This window comes from Drosophila novamexicana, unplaced genomic scaffold, assembly GCF_003285875.2.
Source record: "Drosophila novamexicana strain 15010-1031.04,08,12 unplaced genomic scaffold, DnovRS2.1 tig00000108-arrow-pilon, whole genome shotgun sequence".
NCBI classification, from domain to species: Eukaryota; Metazoa; Arthropoda; class Insecta; order Diptera; family Drosophilidae; genus Drosophila; species Drosophila novamexicana.
The window spans coordinates 959188-976991 of NW_020824772.1; the positions used below are offsets into that span (position 1 = coordinate 959188).

The following is a 17804-nucleotide window of genomic DNA, read 5'->3' on the forward strand; positions in this document are numbered from 1 at the left end:
CAATTATAATACATTTTATATACATATTTTCAATAATTAGTTTTACTTTTAATTTTGGTTAAATGCACTGTTGACTGACGTCCTGTCAGTTGACTAATACACAAATGAACTGAGCGTTGGGCAGCGGCAAAATGCCGGAGCATACACATATCGAAATGGCACAAAACTTTCTCGTTTTCTCGCATTCTCGTATTCCCCAAGCAAGTTGCACGTAAAATTTTTGCACAATTGGCAATCGAAAATTGGAAAACTTTTTCCTATATTTGTTTTGGCTTCATTGAGTTGACTGTGCTAACTCACACACAAACAACACACACGCATTGCTTAGATATACACAACCATCCACATATATACACCCACACACACACTCGTTACGTTTGCTGCTATTAGCAAAGTTTGGTGTGCTCTGCTTTAGTAGCAAGTTCCCTCAAGTTAGCCAGCGAAAGCAAAAACTTTAACGCAGCTACAACAACAACAACAACAGCATGAAGCACAGCAGCAGCAACAACAACTATTACAACAACAAACGTGATGGCGTATCTATTGGCAAATGGGCGCGTTTATAATTGCAACTGGCAACTGGCAATTGGTAGCTCGCAATTTTCAATTTGTTTGCATTGCATTGGCAACTTTATGATCGAACCGCACCACTGACCCACTGACACTCACACACCACCGACCATGCCCAGCATTATTCTCTTTGGTCTAACTCTGGCAGAAGCAATTTGAGCGCAACTTAAACACGCTTTAAGTCTGGTAAGTGGACTTTTGCAGCTTTTATGTGCGAAGTGCATGGATTTTACAGTGCTGTAAAACGAAATAAATGTTCGTTGAGGTAAACATCGAGGACAGACAATTGATTTTTATTTACTTAAGGGCTTAATATTATATGCCAAGTATTTAATTAATGAAGTAGATTACTAATAAATGTTGAAAATGAAAGCAATAATTGGAAAGTTAAAGAAAGGGGTTGGGGAGAGTTATAGTCTATTGTGCCTGAGGCTAGAGAGAGATTGGAGGGTACAAGCTACAAGGCAGTGAGGGACTAGGAGGTTCTTTAGCTAGTCAGAGTAGCAGGTTCTACAGAAGAGATCTTGACCAATCAGAGAGGTACTTGTTCCGGCTATTAGGAGCCCATTCGCCCCTTCGAATTTCACTCTTGTGGTTCGAGAGCTGTTGGTGACAGTTACAGCGGTCCGATAGAAGTTTCGAGGTTAACCTTGTATGGAGAGAGTTTCAGTTTTGCTATGCGTCTAAAAAAAAAAAACAATAAATGTAAAATGAGTTAAAATATTAAGTTATGTATCTCATTTAGTCTAGCCCCCATTAAGTCTAGTCCCTATTCAATTGATCAATCATCAGTTTTGCTTAAGAGTTAGCTTCATTAAAATTGTATGCTTTATTGTCTCACCTGAGGCTAAACGACTTGTTTTATTTAAAACTGTTCTTGCTTTTCATTTTCATTTCGCTGCATGAATTATTAATGGAGCCACGCATTTGCCTATCGGGACAACAAGCGGCGTGTTCTCTAATGTGGGTAGCATGTATAAACTTTGTTTAAAGCTAGCCATTTCGCTAATGAAGTGCACAGATTGAAAGGCAACTCTGACAGGCAATCCAGTGCAACGGCACGTATACGTAACGCGCCTACAGGCATATCGCAGGTGCTGAAAAAGTTTCCCCGTTTCGTACATCGATTTGGCAGTTGCACAATTTCCAAATTAAACGCGCTGCCACATTTTTGGACGAAAATTTGATTTCACAAATAGCAAAGTTTGGTTGCACTAATGTACAAATATTGGGGTGTATTCCTCTAGCCGATTTTAATGCTAATTGGTTTGTGATTGCATTGCACATGATTTATAAAAAATAATTACAGAATATGCCAGACTGCCATACCATTCCCATGTCATACAATGCCAGTTTGTTATATTGCAATATCGTGCTAATCCCTCTGATGGAGCTGCGACGACTGCGTGCGGCCATTTCGTGTTTGGCGTTGTCGCTGTCGCTGATTTCCCCAAGCATCAGGAGTGTCAATTTGTTTGTGTTTATTGGACGCTTTGGTCGGGTTATGATTTAGGTAAGCGCCCAGGGAGCCAGCGTCCATGTCGATGCCGATGCGGCTGCGGATGTGGATGCCGATGCGGATAAAACTTGATACCCACAGCGTATCCGCAGCTCCTCAGTTGTGATTTTATTATTTATGGTGATTTTTTATTTATTTTTATGTTTGTGGTAACCAATGTGATTGCGTTGTCCTAATAGCAAAAAGATTTAACATATAAATATTCTGTTTCTGTGTTGGCCACAACAAAACTCATTCGGAAAACATGTTTGGACTGCTGTCAAAAGTGCTTGAATTTGCATTATAATCGCCATACACAAAATAAATCTAAAACGTATGCATATTTTATGAACGCTTACCGCTAGCTGTGCTTAGAAATAAGAGGGTTAATCGTAAAGATATGTGTTATTTTATATGAAACCAACAAACTTATTTGTAATTTATGATATCTATTTTTATATAATAATCACAGTTGTAATTTGCTGATGAATAGTATTCATATAACTTTGTACATAGTCTGTAGATTATTTACAAAAATAAGAAATTATGAGCTCTCTGACCAACCCTCGCTTGAACGGATTAAATGTAAGGTAATAAATTCGAGTATCCCGACAGTTACGTAGGTATACGAGCCTGCATTCTTTCACATATGTGTACAGATATGAGTGATTGGGTTTGTTTGCCATAAATTGAAAAGAAATTCGTGTGTAATTTAAATAAAAAATATAAACGACATTTTACTCTAAGCGAAAAGTATTGAAATTGCACAGAAAAAAGTAATGCATCATACATTGCGTATACGCAGCGTGAGCCCCACTACAAGTAGTAAACGTTAATAGCTGGTTAGGTAAACCACAACTAAATAAGCATGTGTGAAATGCCACTAATTATAATTATGGTCAAATAATTGTATTAAAGCCAAAACGTAAATTCCAATTAATTAGATGTTATTGACATGCAACCGCAGCACGTACGAGTTAACAGGTAGTTAGGGCCTGCGTTTGTTAATATTGAATATTGAGCCAGAATTAGGTTGATTGGCGCTCGTTGCGCAATAAATCACAAAAGCCGGCCGTATTTAATCTTTGGCGTTTTGTAGATGTATAACAACTCAATTTTATTATAATGCCATTTGAGGGACTTTTTAATTTCATTAGCGTTTCACGTTTGCGTCCGGAGCTTGTAATTAAAATGCCGCAAAGCACTGCCAGACGACGCACAGCGGCCTCTGCTCGCACCCCACCGACTCCAGAGACGGTGAGTGGATTGTGGACGCGCCCACGCATTTGCCAATTAAAAATTTCAATTGCGGCATAAAAACGCGCGTGTAGGAATAAACTTGCCTGAAATGGAATAATTAAGCAGCGGCGTTCATTAAATTTGCACAGCAAAAGTTAAATATAAATTCAAAGGCCAACTCGGCCTTTTGTCCCACCCCACTAATCCATACGCCTCCAAGCAGAATTGCTGTTGCATACTCTGGGGCGTCGACTAAACCAGAAAAACTTTAACAAAAATTAATAGAGCTGCGGCTGACCGGTCCTGCTGCCATAGCCCGAAAATCCAAGAATTGTGTCAACAATGCGGGCAACACGAGCTGGCAAAACATGCGGCCAAATTATATATATAATGAAAATATGGATACACTATACTATGGTACATAGAACAGGTGCGGATTATATATGTGTGGCAGCATGAGCCTGCGGCTCGTTACTGTCGCTTGCCAGACACCCAAACAATAACAACTACGAGCTTATACCTGTAGTAACTACTGTAATTTAAGCTGCAGCTGCTCCACTTCAGATAGAGGCAGCCGTAGACCTATAATGCATGCAAACTTGTAATAATTTTTCGTTGCTAAATTCAGCTTTGCAAAAATGTTCACCAAAAATTCTTTTTTCAGCTAATAAATTTTATGTTTCTCTCCGTGCTGCAGCTGCGCTGGCAGTAAAAACGTTTTGTGGCCCTTTGTAAATAATTAAGTTTAAGGCTTTCTGCAAGTTCAAGAAGCCTTCGGTGGTAGAGCGCTAAAATAAAATAAACTAAAACATGCTTTAAAAAGTTGTAGTGCAATTTTTAAAACTTTATGCAGATAAAGCGTGGAGTTTGCCATTCGCTATAGCGATTGTTGGCTGTCAATCATATTTCCCGTTTGCTTGGCCAGCTCGGTCAGCCGGACAGGAAAAAAGTAGTTGCAGTAATAAAAATCGCATTAAAAAAACTTCACAGTTCTTTTCCATGCCGTTTCAGGCACATTATTCACTCAAGTTACGTGGCAGAGTGTTCTTTTTTTTTTTTTTTTTGCCCTGCTGTGTCACTTATGCGCCAGCAGTTGGCACAGCTCGAGTGCCCACTCAGCACAAATGTGCAAAACGAGCTTCAGAATCGTCATGCCGGCAGCAGGTAAAACGAGCACACTTCAAGCCCGCCACAAGCATCCAAAATAACAGCAACAAAGCGCACAGAGAACAACCCACTACAGCAGTAGCAGTAGCTGTAGCTGTAGCTGTAGCAGTTGTAGCAGCTGTAAGTAGTCGAGCACACATGCACTCACACACGCACTATTGGTGGCGATTGCTGCAGTACTACGCACTGAACTGGGTTATTCGGAGGCTGCTTGACGCGGCAAAACAACAGCGACGAAGGTAAACAAAAACACGTGTCTTCGCAGCTATCCGCAGCCGCTTAAGAAAAGCACTTGGTGCTGCGCAGTTGCGGATAAAACATACAAGCGCGCGGCCTTAAGAGAGCGGATAACGAGCACACGTCGTATACGTGTTATTTAGTGCGCTCTTAGTTGCAGGCCCTAAGCCTGCATTCTAATGTGGCAAGCGCTTCTCTTGGCTTATCTAGCATACCAGCAACTGCTTGGTTAAGTATTACTGCCCATTTGCATGTTGCCCAATATGATGTTCAAGGATAAAATTAAATAAAGCCTTTAAAGAAACCAAAAGAAAATTGTACACTAAAATATGATTAATAAATTATTATATATTTTTGTTATATTAGGCTTCTGATACTTTTACACATATTATAAAATATTTATAATACCCTCTGCAAAACTACAGATTGAAGCTTAAACTCAAACTTGGTATAAATATACGAACATTAACACCCATAAGTTTATACTTCAGATAACTGAAGAGGTATCACAACAATATGCCATATGCACATAGGAATCTTCTTGTGTATCTGAGTTATGTGCATACTTTCCGAACATAAAATCCATTTTATTCCTTTAACCAACTGACATCAATAAATCATTGCGCGATAAAAGATAAATTGCTGTCATTGAAAGTAGATACACAAATCCATATACAAACACACACAACCAGACACATGGAAAAATATACAAATATTGATATACATAGGTGTAAACGGTATAAATATAGTTTCAAAGTGTTTATTGAAAACTTATTGAAGTGTAAAGGCAAAAGAGATACTCGTATTAATTTTAAACACCACTCACGCGCACTCCGTGTGTGGTTGTGTGTGTGTGTGTCAATGTATGCCGCTATTTGCATGCAACGTCCACATCTGCCACACACACACACAAGCTGCTTCCATTTTTAGCTGAACTTAAAGCCGCTTGACAACGCCTGCTGGCAGATGGAAAGGGTATTCTAAATCAGTAATTGAGCGAGCGAGTTTGATATATAGCACTATAAATAAGCTATTTAAATGCTTGTACGGTTGTATGTTTTATATAGTAGATGCTTTGTCACATTGAATTTATTTTTATTGCCATTTTCGCAATAGGATTTTCAATTATTGTGCGAATAATGAAATTTAATTAGGCATTGATTGCAATGCCCCTTAGTGCATGGTGTGTGCACTTTAGGGATCGACACAGCGGAGCGTTTTAGTAAATGCCATCATTTTGGTGTCTTTTATGGCTCAATGTCAGCGAGCTGACTTTGGTATATTTATTGGGCTGGTAGACCTTATAAAGTGCTCATAAATTCCTGTCATATGAGGCTCGTGCATGTGCACGAAGTTCCTGTCAATGCTGTTGCTGTTTCTATTTCTGTTGCCATTTGTGCTGACAGCTTATTAAATTTTTGATAGCCCGTCGCATGGGCGGCCTGTAACATCATGCACTTGCGTCAAATATACTCACCAGTGCGCATATATACAAATATATGCGCAAAGTATATGCGAATATTTGTTATATGATGTTTTATAGTGCAGCAATTTAATTAGCATTAACTACAAGTGTGTCGAAACGCTAACGGTGAAGACTGTCAATTAGCCACACATTTTATACCTTATGTTTACTCTTTTATAATAAAATTCAAATTATATACCATTGTTTATAATTTGGCAATAGCCAAATGCTTATCAGATATTTTTAAGCTATAATTAATAGCCATCCGACCTTTGAGCTTAAACTAACAAAAAAATTAAAATTGTTGTAATTAAAAAATTTTAAATAGTAGACATCAACTTTAACTGTTTCTGTTATTAACTTTAACAAACTGCGTAAACATATCTACTTTTATATTGCGGCCACTCCAGGGTATAGCAAAGTGAGCACATTCTTTTGTGTCGCAAATTTAATATTCGGACGCTGTCGTTAAACATTTATGAGCTGGTTTAGCCACGCCAGCCCCGCCCGACAATATTATAATATTAATAATGCCAGTACTGAAGCTGCTAAAGCTGATTCTTAATATAAATATTAATTTAACGTATGGAGCGTCAACGGTGCGTATGATTGATACTTGATTATGTGGCACGTATTGTGCATTACCTTAGAATTGCCACTCAATTGCTGCAAACTTTCTCTTCAGAAATGTAATTTCCTGTGCTTTTCATTAGTTGTGTGCTGGAGGGGCGGGGCTTGTCTGAAAGCTTGAAATATGCAGTGAATGCTGTCTCCTTTAGCTGCAATTGCAACTGGCAACTAGCAACTGGCAACCAGCAACTGGCAAGAGGTAGCTTGCAATAAAACCACTCACACACAGCATGCACGGGCCGTTTGCAATGGTCGACAGTTTGTTGACCCTATCAGACCCTACCAAAAGGGGCAACACAAGCACATGACAATTGCTGGACACAGGCAGCATATACCCATGAGAAAACCTTATACTATATGCAGCTCTTTCTGGCCCACTTACGGTGTCTCTTTCTGTCTGCTTGGCTGTCTGTCTGGCTCTTTGATGCGGCACGTTGCATTGTGTGGCCCATTTTGACGCCAGAGACAACTCGGTGAATGTTTAATGAATTGGTTCAGAGCAACTTTTAGCTTGGCAACTGCTCTCATGGCCACTCTTGACCACTCGTATTGCATGCGCCCTTGTTGATGTACTTTTAAAGGGCTGGTTGCCATACAAGTTCTCTGTTGCAGATATGCCTTCACTCCCCCAAGGGCCTGAATTTTCCTAGTCTGCTGGCAAAACGCATTATTTTATTTTAGCTGAACGTTATTAAAACTTTACCACAAAGCTGCAGCAAAAGTTCTTCGGGCGCACCTTTGCCTTTGTGGTTGGGTTCTGGTTTTTGTGGGTAACGTGGGTGTTGGGCAAAAGCAAAAGTTGTGCTCTAATTAAGCGCTAATAACATTTTAGCACAGTTTTCCAAGGGAACGAAAACTTTGCCACTGCTGCTAGCTAGGATGTACTTTTGTATTTATAAGGGTTGCCAGCATTGCAAATATGATGAAGCGCCAGGGTAGCTGATAAAAACTGAAAACCAATTTGCATTCTTGGACAGTGAATGTAATCAATTTCATATAGCTGAGTTGGGAGACAATTAAGAGCCCTCAACGAGGAGATACCCCTTAGCATGCCAATCAAATTAATGGATACGCTTGCATAAAATAATATCCAAAATATTGGACGGACTGGAAAAATTGAGTGCTCCAAGTACCACACTATCCCTCCATTATGTCATTACTCTTTAATTCATTGTTTATGTGCAGGGTATACAAATACATATTAATTTCCATTTGGCACAGTGGCAGGCTGGCCAAATTGCAGCGATAGCCATCTAAATCCCAGGGCTTAGCATTTTCTGTGCAAATTTTTAGGCAGCTGCCAACTGTCACAGTGGACAGCGGAGCAAAACAAATAGAGGGACACCACTAAGAGAGAGAGCTAGAGAGAGAGAGAGAGAAAGTGAGTGGGCGTTAGCCCGAGCAGCCAGCTTGTAGCCCAGGGCAACTGGGCGAGCTGTGTGATATGAGACTTCTACAACTGTATGCTAGCTGCCTTCCTGCAATGCTAGTCAATTGAGTCCTATAGCTGAGTTTGAGCTGACAGTCGTCGTTGCCAAAGCGTTTGCTCTGTTGCTGTTGTTGCAGTTGGAGTTGTTGTTGCTGTTGGAGTTGTTGTTCAGCTGCAGGCGATGTCAGTGCACTTTACATGTTGGCAAATAGCTGTCCCCAGGGGTGCCTTTGCTGTTTGCTTGCCGCCAGCCGGACCGGTGTTGCTTTACACATGCCGGCCAACTATTTCAATGAGTGGCACTTGAGTAATGTACAGTCGCATGTGTTGCATGTGATTTACCTAAGTGTAGGCAACGATCAGCAGCTTTATCAATGTTATCAAAGTATCATGCATTGCCATAGCACATAAAAATGATTTATGAGCGCCCAGCAACAACAGCAACAACAGCAGCCACATGTTGGCAATTTTCTAGAATGTGCTCCCAAGCACTGACCAAAATTGATATCAGATTAAATTGAATTTTGATTTGAGCCATGCAGTAAAAGCAATTGGGCAATTAAGTTGACTGGCATTTGCAAAGTTGAAACACCTTGACATAAACGAGGTCAGATCTTCAATGAGATGTCCTCGGTACTGGCTCTCTCTATCTCTTTTTCCTCTCCCTTGTTCTCTATCTCATGTCTTTGTTTGTCTGAGGCAAATAAACGCTTATTTGCACACTAATTGCACCTGCGACGTGCTTTGTTATTATAAAATTTTATATTTACACTGTGAGTGGTTCGTGCTTTCTTTGTTTTTCGTCTATATCCTTATACATGTGTGAGTGTGCTTGTGAGTGTGCTTGTGTGTGTGTGTGTGTGTGTGTGTGTGTGTGTATGTGTGTGTAGCGCTTTTGTCACAATATTTGTCATTGTGCCGTGTCTTGTAGTCGCTTGTTAGTGCTAAAAGGCTTTTCTGGATTCAGCTGCTGTTGAATTTTTCACAGCCCGGCAACATGGCGTATGATTAACCATGCAGCTGTCTTCGTACTGCGGTTGCTGCGTATCTCAAGCTTAATGAATCTGCCAGGCTTTGAGCTGTATACACATATGCAACGGCTTTGGAAAGACCTAATGCATCCTTGACATAGGAGAAGGCTAGTGTGTGCCTGGCCATTTTGTACATGAGAAGGCTTTTAGCGCTAATTCCCTGAACATTTTCCGTTTTCGTTGTTTCTTTGAACTTCATCACTTTCGGTGTCACACTTTCACTTGTCGCAAATTCCCAGAGGCTTGACTGAAGGCACGTGCGCCGAAGGTCGTTTTTAATAGCCGCAATTAGTTAATTAAAGTGCGCCGCAATTGGGGCTGATCAAGTAAAATTTTCGATGGGATTGCCTTCACTTTTGAATTCTAACCGTGGCATTGCATACTTAAGGGCGTTGCGATTTAGCGAACTTGTGTTTTAATATTTGAGCGGTAGAAGGACAACGGGCTGAATATTCGTGCTGCCCTGTCCCTTGGCCCCCATTGGGGATTTACGTCTGTCCAAATGCAATGCAAATGTCCAGCTGGGTGAGGAGAATGTCGGTGCTGCATCTCAAGTAGTTGGCCAACAACTGGGTCGAGCAAATAGCACTGCGGCAGGACAAAAGCAGTAGTAAGCTGAGATGGAGGAGTCGACGAAGCAGCTGGAAACTTTTACACCGAGTCACGAGCTGTGCCCGTGCTGAGGCTTTTGTAATGTGCGCTCAACTTGGCGCAACTTTTGTCAAGTTAAAATCAAAGGACCTGCAGACGCTTCAAGTTTGCCGAAAGTTGCGCATAAAATGCCATTAAAGGCTCACGTAGCCAGGGTCAAACGACAAATTCGCATTGCGTACCTGGGAGCACGATTTCAATACTAAATGAAAACAATGAATTCGAAATGCCGTCTAGTCAAATAATTTAACTTCTTAAACAACTTTTCTTCATGTTCGGCATTATTTGTTGTACATTCAGGTGCAATTATTTGCACTCAGTTGCATTCACTTTGAGCCACAGACAAGCCAACGGTGCACAATTAAAATGCAATTTGTTGAAAACAAAACGAAGCACCCCTAAAGCAACAAAAGAGCGGTCGAGGGCGACAGCCCTTTGCCACTGAAGCAAATAAAATCCACAAACAATGAAGCACAACGACAAGAAATGCGAATAATGCCTAAGTAAAACCAACGCCAACACCTGAAATTGTGGCATGCAACTACCGCAAAAGCATTGCAACAAATGGCGCATTTAATAGAGGTCTTTTGAACCCAATTTCCAATACTGGCGGTATTTTGTGCCAGATTTTCCGTGAACAATTTAATTAGAGCATTTAAAAATAGTTGAGAAAATATAAAATGAAATTTCTTTTAGACTTTGTAACCATTTATATTTTTATGGATTGCGTGCTTTTAAATTAAAATAACGTGGCAGAGGAAAGACAGCCAAGGCTGCTGAGGCCTTCTAAACCAACTTCATGAATGGAAGCTCATGTCCATTAAAAATGTCGTAGTTCTATTTTTGTTATAGAGGAGCAAGCATCTGTGTGTTACGACCTTTTAGATCTCTTATATACACTTCTGACATAAATGTTCTTTAAGTATATGAATTTCTTTATTTAATTTAATTTTCGTTCATATTTAACTTGCACTCTATTTAATGCGAAACACACGAAAAGCGTGCCTGTCATCGAAAGTGAGGCTGCCTATTGCACACTCTTGTATTCACAGAGGTGTGAAATGTTATTGTAGGCGTGTGTGTAGCTTTCCCGTTTGCCTTACGCTTGGGGCCAAAACAATTAGCTGGAGCAGCGCGCAAATGTTGCGATTTGGCTGGAGGCTCGTTTGCAAATTACAAACAATTTGATGACAGCTGCATTTTATCAATCAATTTCTTTTTTACGCAAGCATCTCATATTGTTTCTGTATTGGGGCTGTGTGTACGTAGTGTGTCCATTTGGGCAGCTTGTTTACATTGCTGTGCTGTGCTGTTTTCTCACGTGCTGCTGGCTGTCAATGCAAATTGAATTGCCTTTCGTTTTGCTCTGTGTACAACACATTGTTTATTTATTTGGTAGCACGTGCGACTCTCACAATTGCATGCAATATGACGCAACATTTTTATTTTAACCATACGTGTTAACACATAGCAATATATATGTGTATTCTTTTAATTATTTTAATTATAATTATTGTTGCTTAAATGTTTTATTTTTCAATATAACGGCTAACATGGCGGATGTGCAACTTAACAGCATGTCTGTTAACGCGCACTGCTTGATGCTGTTACACCAACAGCTCTGCTTAGCGCTTAACATTAACAGCGTCGTGCTGCCTATTGGAGTTTAATTAAAATTTCGTTTCATATAATTAACGCATGTGCTCTTAATAGATCAGAAAGATGTCACACAAACCAATCCGGCTGAAACCGGTTAATTTTAGAGCTGTTTATTTGTATTATCAATTGCGTCCAACGCTGTCCAATTCGCACTTGCCAATGCAAATTAGCCGTTATTTGTATTGTGGTCCAAATGTTTTTGTTTTGAATACATAAAATGCGTATGCCCCAATGCAAATGCGTACATCACGAATCGTTTACTTAAGCCCTGCCTGCACGGCACGGTTTACCATGCACAAAATGGCTTATGCCCTTGCGGCTAGCCATTTTTGCAAAAGTTTATTGTAAATCACATACAAATATGTTACGTGTGACTGAAACTAATTTTGAATGTGTTAAAAATATAACTGGTTTTTGCAAACATGTGCGCCAACCCGTGTCTACTAGCAATTAGAGTTCTTTTATAGCCAAAATATATTTATAAATAAAATATATATATAGCATACTCTAAACATTTTACGAGCTTTTATAACTGTAACCAACTAGAATGCAATAAATCGCAGACTTCTTTTTCATATACAATCAATAGTTCAGGCAAATTTGGCTTTTCAATTTGACTTTGAGTCTTTTGTTTTCATATTTGTTACTTAGCTAAGTAAGCACAGATGAATTTATGTATTTAGCCGATGGGTTGTTTATTTAGTTGACGCCTAGTGCTCAGATGATAAATTAAGTTATTTATATTATATTATCAAATGTGATAAAATTTCTTGTCTTCTTTTGGTACTTATCTATAAAGTTTTCTAGCCCATATGCGTACCGTTTGAAAGAAGTTCATAAAAGCTAATGGAAAAAGTTAAATCTTGGCATATTTAATTTAATAATATAACAGCGCGTGAATTCCGTTGTTTTTTTTTTAGATTACTATCTTTATAGCGCCCACATTTTGTGCCTAATCAAACCATAAGCTTTATGTCGATTACCATCACGATTACCCAGGCAAAGAGCAAATTGCTCGCACAATGTGATTAGTCTCCAGTCAAGGTTTAAATCCAGACGCGCTCTGTGCTGCTCTGCCCGGTTGTACCTTAATTGAAGTTAACTGAACGCAATACACGATCAGCTGAGCAGATCAGAGCAGAGCTCAGCGCCGAGTCTCCGGAGCGTAGCTAAGCCGGTCGAGCACTTTGCGGTCGCGTTCAGCTGGACGCCGGCAACAAGCTGCAGTTTCAGTGCGCTGCGAGCAACCGGCGGCTAAACACCTGGCCACGCATCTAACAAATCACATCGCCCAGATACACCCATCTGCTACAAAGGGAGAGATCGCCTTGAGGAATTGGAAGAGCCTTTAACAAAGTTTCGTGGTGCGTTCAAGTTTTCTGGCATTCTGTGTATAACGGCTACTTGAAATATGCATGTGCATGCGAGTGAGTGTGCGAGTGTGTGTGTGTGTGTGTGTATTTAATTTAACTATTTTCAATCTAAAAGTTGTATGCATTTGTTAAGCTGTTGGAGTTAGTTTGTGCGGCTTTGTTGTTTGCACAACTGCCACTTTGATAGTTTTGATTAAAGAGTTTCTGCTATTTTTGCATGCACCACATGAAATGTTGTAAATTAACTACAAATTCGAGCAGCTGTTTTCAATTGTAACTTTTAATTTGTAGGGGGTAGAACAAGTGTTTTGACTTGACAAACAAAGCAAATTTATCGTATAGCTTCATAAATGTCACCGCCTTATTTATTACATACTGAGCTCAACTTGGACACTATATATTTAAATTTTGCTATGTAGTTTTTGTCAGTCAGCCCATCTAACACTTATTGGCATTTCAATTTCCTTGTCATTCATTCAAATTCAACAATATCATTGTAATTTTCTCCGCATTTGCTTAGGCTTTATCTTAGGCTAGTTACCGCAAATATCATCATAACAATAGATATGCTCATATTTACTGACTAAATTGTGCTCAACAGTTATTGTTGTTGTTTGCTTTAATGTTTAATCAGACCAAACTGAAATTTAATTGTTAACAAATTAAGATTAGCACGCGCTAATAGGAACTTAATCGTGTCGGGTCATAACTCACATACAATATTGCGGAATTCTGTTGGGCCCATTGTTGCTTGTTAGACCACTTGTCGCTAAATCTAAGCAAATAGCTTATAAATCATATTGTAGCCAAGCCAATTGCTTTATTTAATTCTGTCCAGCATTAGTACTAAAATTGAATATTTTTCGATTAGTTAATGCTGGTAGTTGAAATTGCTTTAATTTGTAATTTATTGGGCGTTAGGTCATAGAATAATGTGTTTAAGCCGAACGCCTAAAGCTGGGGATGTATTTATTGCTAAATGAAAGTAAATTGAATTTATTTAAAGTGAAAATTGGACGCATTAGTAGAAAGTGAATATAGGTACATAAAACAGGAAATGTTATGATATATGCACACTTCAAGCCCATGAACCGGCTTGAAATTCGAAACCTAGGCTTAACAGGAATTGAGCTAAACTAGTTTAAGCCAGGCACTAAACGGATTGCATAGACATCCTAAACGTTGCCCAAGATGAGAAGTAAGCAATGCGTGTGTTGATTATTAGTTGAATGCTAATTTAAAAGGGGAATTAGAATAATGAAAATTGCAGACAATAGCATATCTTATCATTTTGTTAGTATCTCTTATCTAATGATACTTCTAAAAATAAATGTCGCTCTTGGCTCTGATTGCCGAAAAATTGTACACACGTGCAAATAAGTGAACAGTTTTAAAGCACGTAACTGGGGAATGGGTACTGGGGACCGGTGACCGGGGACCGGGGTCTGTGCACTGGGAATAGCTGATATTCATGCTAAGCAAATTAAGTGAAAGTCCCCCAAAAACCGGTCGCTGAGCTATGCCCAAGTGCTTGGGCTCACTTGCGCCACAACTACATATATGATGCGATGACTTTTGTTGTATGCGTGTGCGCGTGTGTGTGTGTGTGTGTTCTGTACTACATTTCGCGTGCCTCAAATGGCACAATTTGCAAAACTATGTGCTTAATAAGTTAAATGGATAATTGAGTTAAGAGGCGTTATCATCCAAGGAGCATTGCCGATGAAGCGAGACAATTGCTTAAAATCCAATTTTTTTTTTTGTGAGTTCTATGCATTTGTATATCCGGATTAAGATGCTTGGCGAATCAATGCCTTGCCCCGTGGCCTGGCTAAAGTTCTATGTCAATGCCAATTGTAGCCGGCACGCAATGCTGCCCGGAGACAATAAATTGCTGTAGATTTGTTTATAAATAGCAGGGCGCGAACAAAGAAATATTAAATTGCAAAAAATTATGACACGCTTCGTATTGTGTGCAATTTTTCTATTGAACTTGCTCTAGAGATGAATGGGAAGGTGAACTTGAATTTAATTTGATTTTAATGAAACGCCAGCACGCATATTGGACACTTAGCCGGCGTATTTGGTATTTATATTTAAATTGCTTTTTTGTGTGTTTATCTAATTTACTTGCAGGCCCTTAATGCCTGAATAGATTGATCATACGCCCCATACACACAGCACGCAATATGACAGATTTGGAGTCAACAAAAGTCGAAAAGCACAATGGCCATCAGCCGCATCACAACAAGTAAGTTGAAATCAAGACTAAACTATAAAACAAAAAACAAGATAATACAAATCGGTTCCGTGTTATGCCAATGGTTATAACCAATGGCCAAACACTTGTCAAGGAAATGTTCTTGCTGCTTGAATGCAAAACAAACTACTTCCATGTAGAATTTGTATACTGTGCGCATATGTAATATTTTAAAATGCTGCAGCTTCAGCAGCCAAATGGGTCAAATGCAAACCAGTTGTTAATGCCGCGCATAGCAGAGAAACAGGTTCTGGCCCAACTGGCAACTGCAGACGACGAAAAATGTTGTATACAAGTAAACCAGTAACAATTTATAAATGGCCAGCGAAAGTGGCTTCCCATTTGATTCGGCCTTGGCCAGCAGCGTTATCAGACAAAGCAACTATTTTCATATGGTACTTCATAATAACCAAGCAATTTCTCTGTTCTATTCATGCCCGATAGCAATGAACTTGTTGAGAGTGAACCCCTCACCTGGAGATTCTGGCGCAAGCAGCGTTACATTGTGGTGCTGTTGGCCTTTTTTGGCTTTTTCAATGTATACTCGCTGCGCGTGAATCTTTCGGTGGCCATTGTGGCTATGACCGAGAATCGCACCGTAGTGGATGCCGATGGCAATATATCCTACGAGCAGGACTTTCCGTGGGACCCCAAGCAGAAGGGCCTAATACTGAGCTCCTTCTTCTATGGCTATATCATGACACAGTTCCTAGGCGGCTACATTGGCACCAAAGTTGGCGGCAATCTTGTAAGTTTGATAACAGATAATATTTCCTTATATAATAGTTAAATTTAAAAATTATTTAATAACTTTATTTTGTATATTTTAATTTCTATATAAAATTTCAATTATTGTATATTTTATATATATTTTTTCTCTTATTTCCTTCCCTTTTATGTGACAGGTTTTTGGCTTGGGCATCGGCACAACTGCCATCCTCACCCTGCTCACGCCATTGGCAGCTAACCACAGTTTGGGAATGTTCCTGGCTGTGCGCATTATTGAGGGCGTATTCGAAGGCGTCACATTTCCGGGCATTCATGCCGTGTGGGCTAGGTGGTCGCCGCCATTGGAACGCTCTCGCATGGCATCAATTGCATTTGCAGGCAATTATGCTGGAACGGTGATTGCAATGCCATCGTCTGGTATGTTGGCAGCACGCTACGGCTGGGCGAGCGTTTTCTACGTATTTGGAGCAATTGGTGTAGTCTGGTTGATAATGTGGTTGCTGTTCGTACGTGCGGGGCCAGAGCTGGATCGGTTCTGCTCGAAAGAGGAGTGTGAGTACATACAGAAATCGATTGGCTATGTGGGCGCCAAGAAGATCAAGCACCCTTGGAAAGCGTTTTTCACATCGATGCCCTTCTATGCCATTATTGCATCACACTTCTCTGAGAACTGGGGCTTCTACACGCTGCTCACACAGCTGCCCAGCTTTCTTAAGGGTAAGCTGTTTACTAGGAGCTCAATCTGGAAAGTATTTAATATTATTTTCCTTACAGATACGCTTAACTTTGATCTGGGCAAAACTGGCTTCTTATCGGCTCTGCCCTATCTGGCTATGGGCATTTTGCTGGCCATATCTGGTTATCTGGCCGATTGGCTGCAGGTGAAGGGCATCTGGACTACAACACAAGTGCGTCGAAATTTCAATTGTGGTGCTTTCTTGGCTCAAACGGTCTTCATGATGCTAACAGCTTATATTATGGATCCCACTTGGTCGGTTGTTTTTATTACAATTGCCGTCGGCCTGGGCGCCTTTGCTTGGTCCGGATTCGCGTAAGTTGCCACAAATTCAGCTGTCAGCTGTGCAGCGCCTTAATTCTTGAAACGCTTGCAGTGTCAATCACTTGGATATTGCACCACAGCACGCCAGTGTTCTGATGGGCATTGGCAATACGTTTGCCACCATTCCCGGCATTGTCAGTCCCCTGCTGACGGGCTACATTGTGGGCGATAGTGGAGACCGTTATGAATGGCGCCTGGTCTTCTTTATATCGGCTGGCATTTATCTTGTTGGCTGCGTCATCTACTGGTTTTATGCTTCGGGCGAGTTACAGGAGTGGGCCAAGACGCCCGAGCAAAGGGCTGCGGAGGCCGAACAGAAACAACTGCAGCTGACACAGACAACTGGATTCGTTAACACGGCGGCCGAGCTAAAGGACTAACCGATCCAGCACCGTCAGGACAATCAACGTGTTCACTCCAAGCGCAGTAGTAACCAATACCAGAGACACATTTTAGTTTAGTTTATACTCGTATTCATTCACAGTATCATATTGTGCCTTAGAATTTCTTCTTTGTTATGTGATGCTAACAAGTGGATTTTATTCATTTTAGCCCATTGACTATTTTTAGAGCTGTTTGTGCACTCGCAGCGAGTGCAGTCGCAAATAAACAAAGTTTATATTACTCGAGCCGGCATATATTATGTATTGCAAAGGATAAGAATGCGATTCTTTCAGAAGATATTGCAAAATCTTTGCTATTCTTACAGAAAGGGGACATTATTGGAAAGAGAGTAAGCTGGAAAATGTGCCCATAAGAATACCTTGTTACGACCAAAGATTTTCACAGATGATATAAATATATTT

General features: G+C 40.2%; 1 protein-coding gene across 1 annotated transcript; it reads left to right on the forward strand.

Moving 5' to 3' along the window:
• Positions 1-12650: 12650 nt before the first annotated feature.
• On the forward strand, positions 12651-17616 carry LOC115772072 (sialin). Its single transcript, XM_030718023.1, has 6 exons — positions 12651-12940; positions 15086-15200; positions 15654-15957; positions 16115-16655; positions 16713-16989; positions 17051-17616. The coding sequence occupies exons 2-6, from the start codon at positions 15139-15141 to the stop codon at positions 17376-17378; spliced, it is 1512 nt and encodes a 503-aa protein (XP_030573883.1). The 5' UTR covers positions 12651-12940; positions 15086-15138; the 3' UTR covers positions 17379-17616.
• Positions 17617-17804: the final 188 nt, after the last annotated feature.

Excerpts from the sequence above, each read along its gene's own strand:
- LOC115772072 (XM_030718023.1), top strand. The coding sequence starts at position 15,139 with ATGACAGATTTGGAGTCAACAAAAGTCGAAAAGCACAATGGCCATCAG. Across the intron at positions 15,201-15,653 it reads CATCAGCCGCATCACAACAA|CAATGAACTTGTTGAGAGTG; the intron begins GTAAGTTGAAAT and ends CATGCCCGATAG. Across the intron at positions 16,656-16,712 it reads GCTGCCCAGCTTTCTTAAGG|ATACGCTTAACTTTGATCTG; the intron begins GTAAGCTGTTTA and ends TTTTCCTTACAG.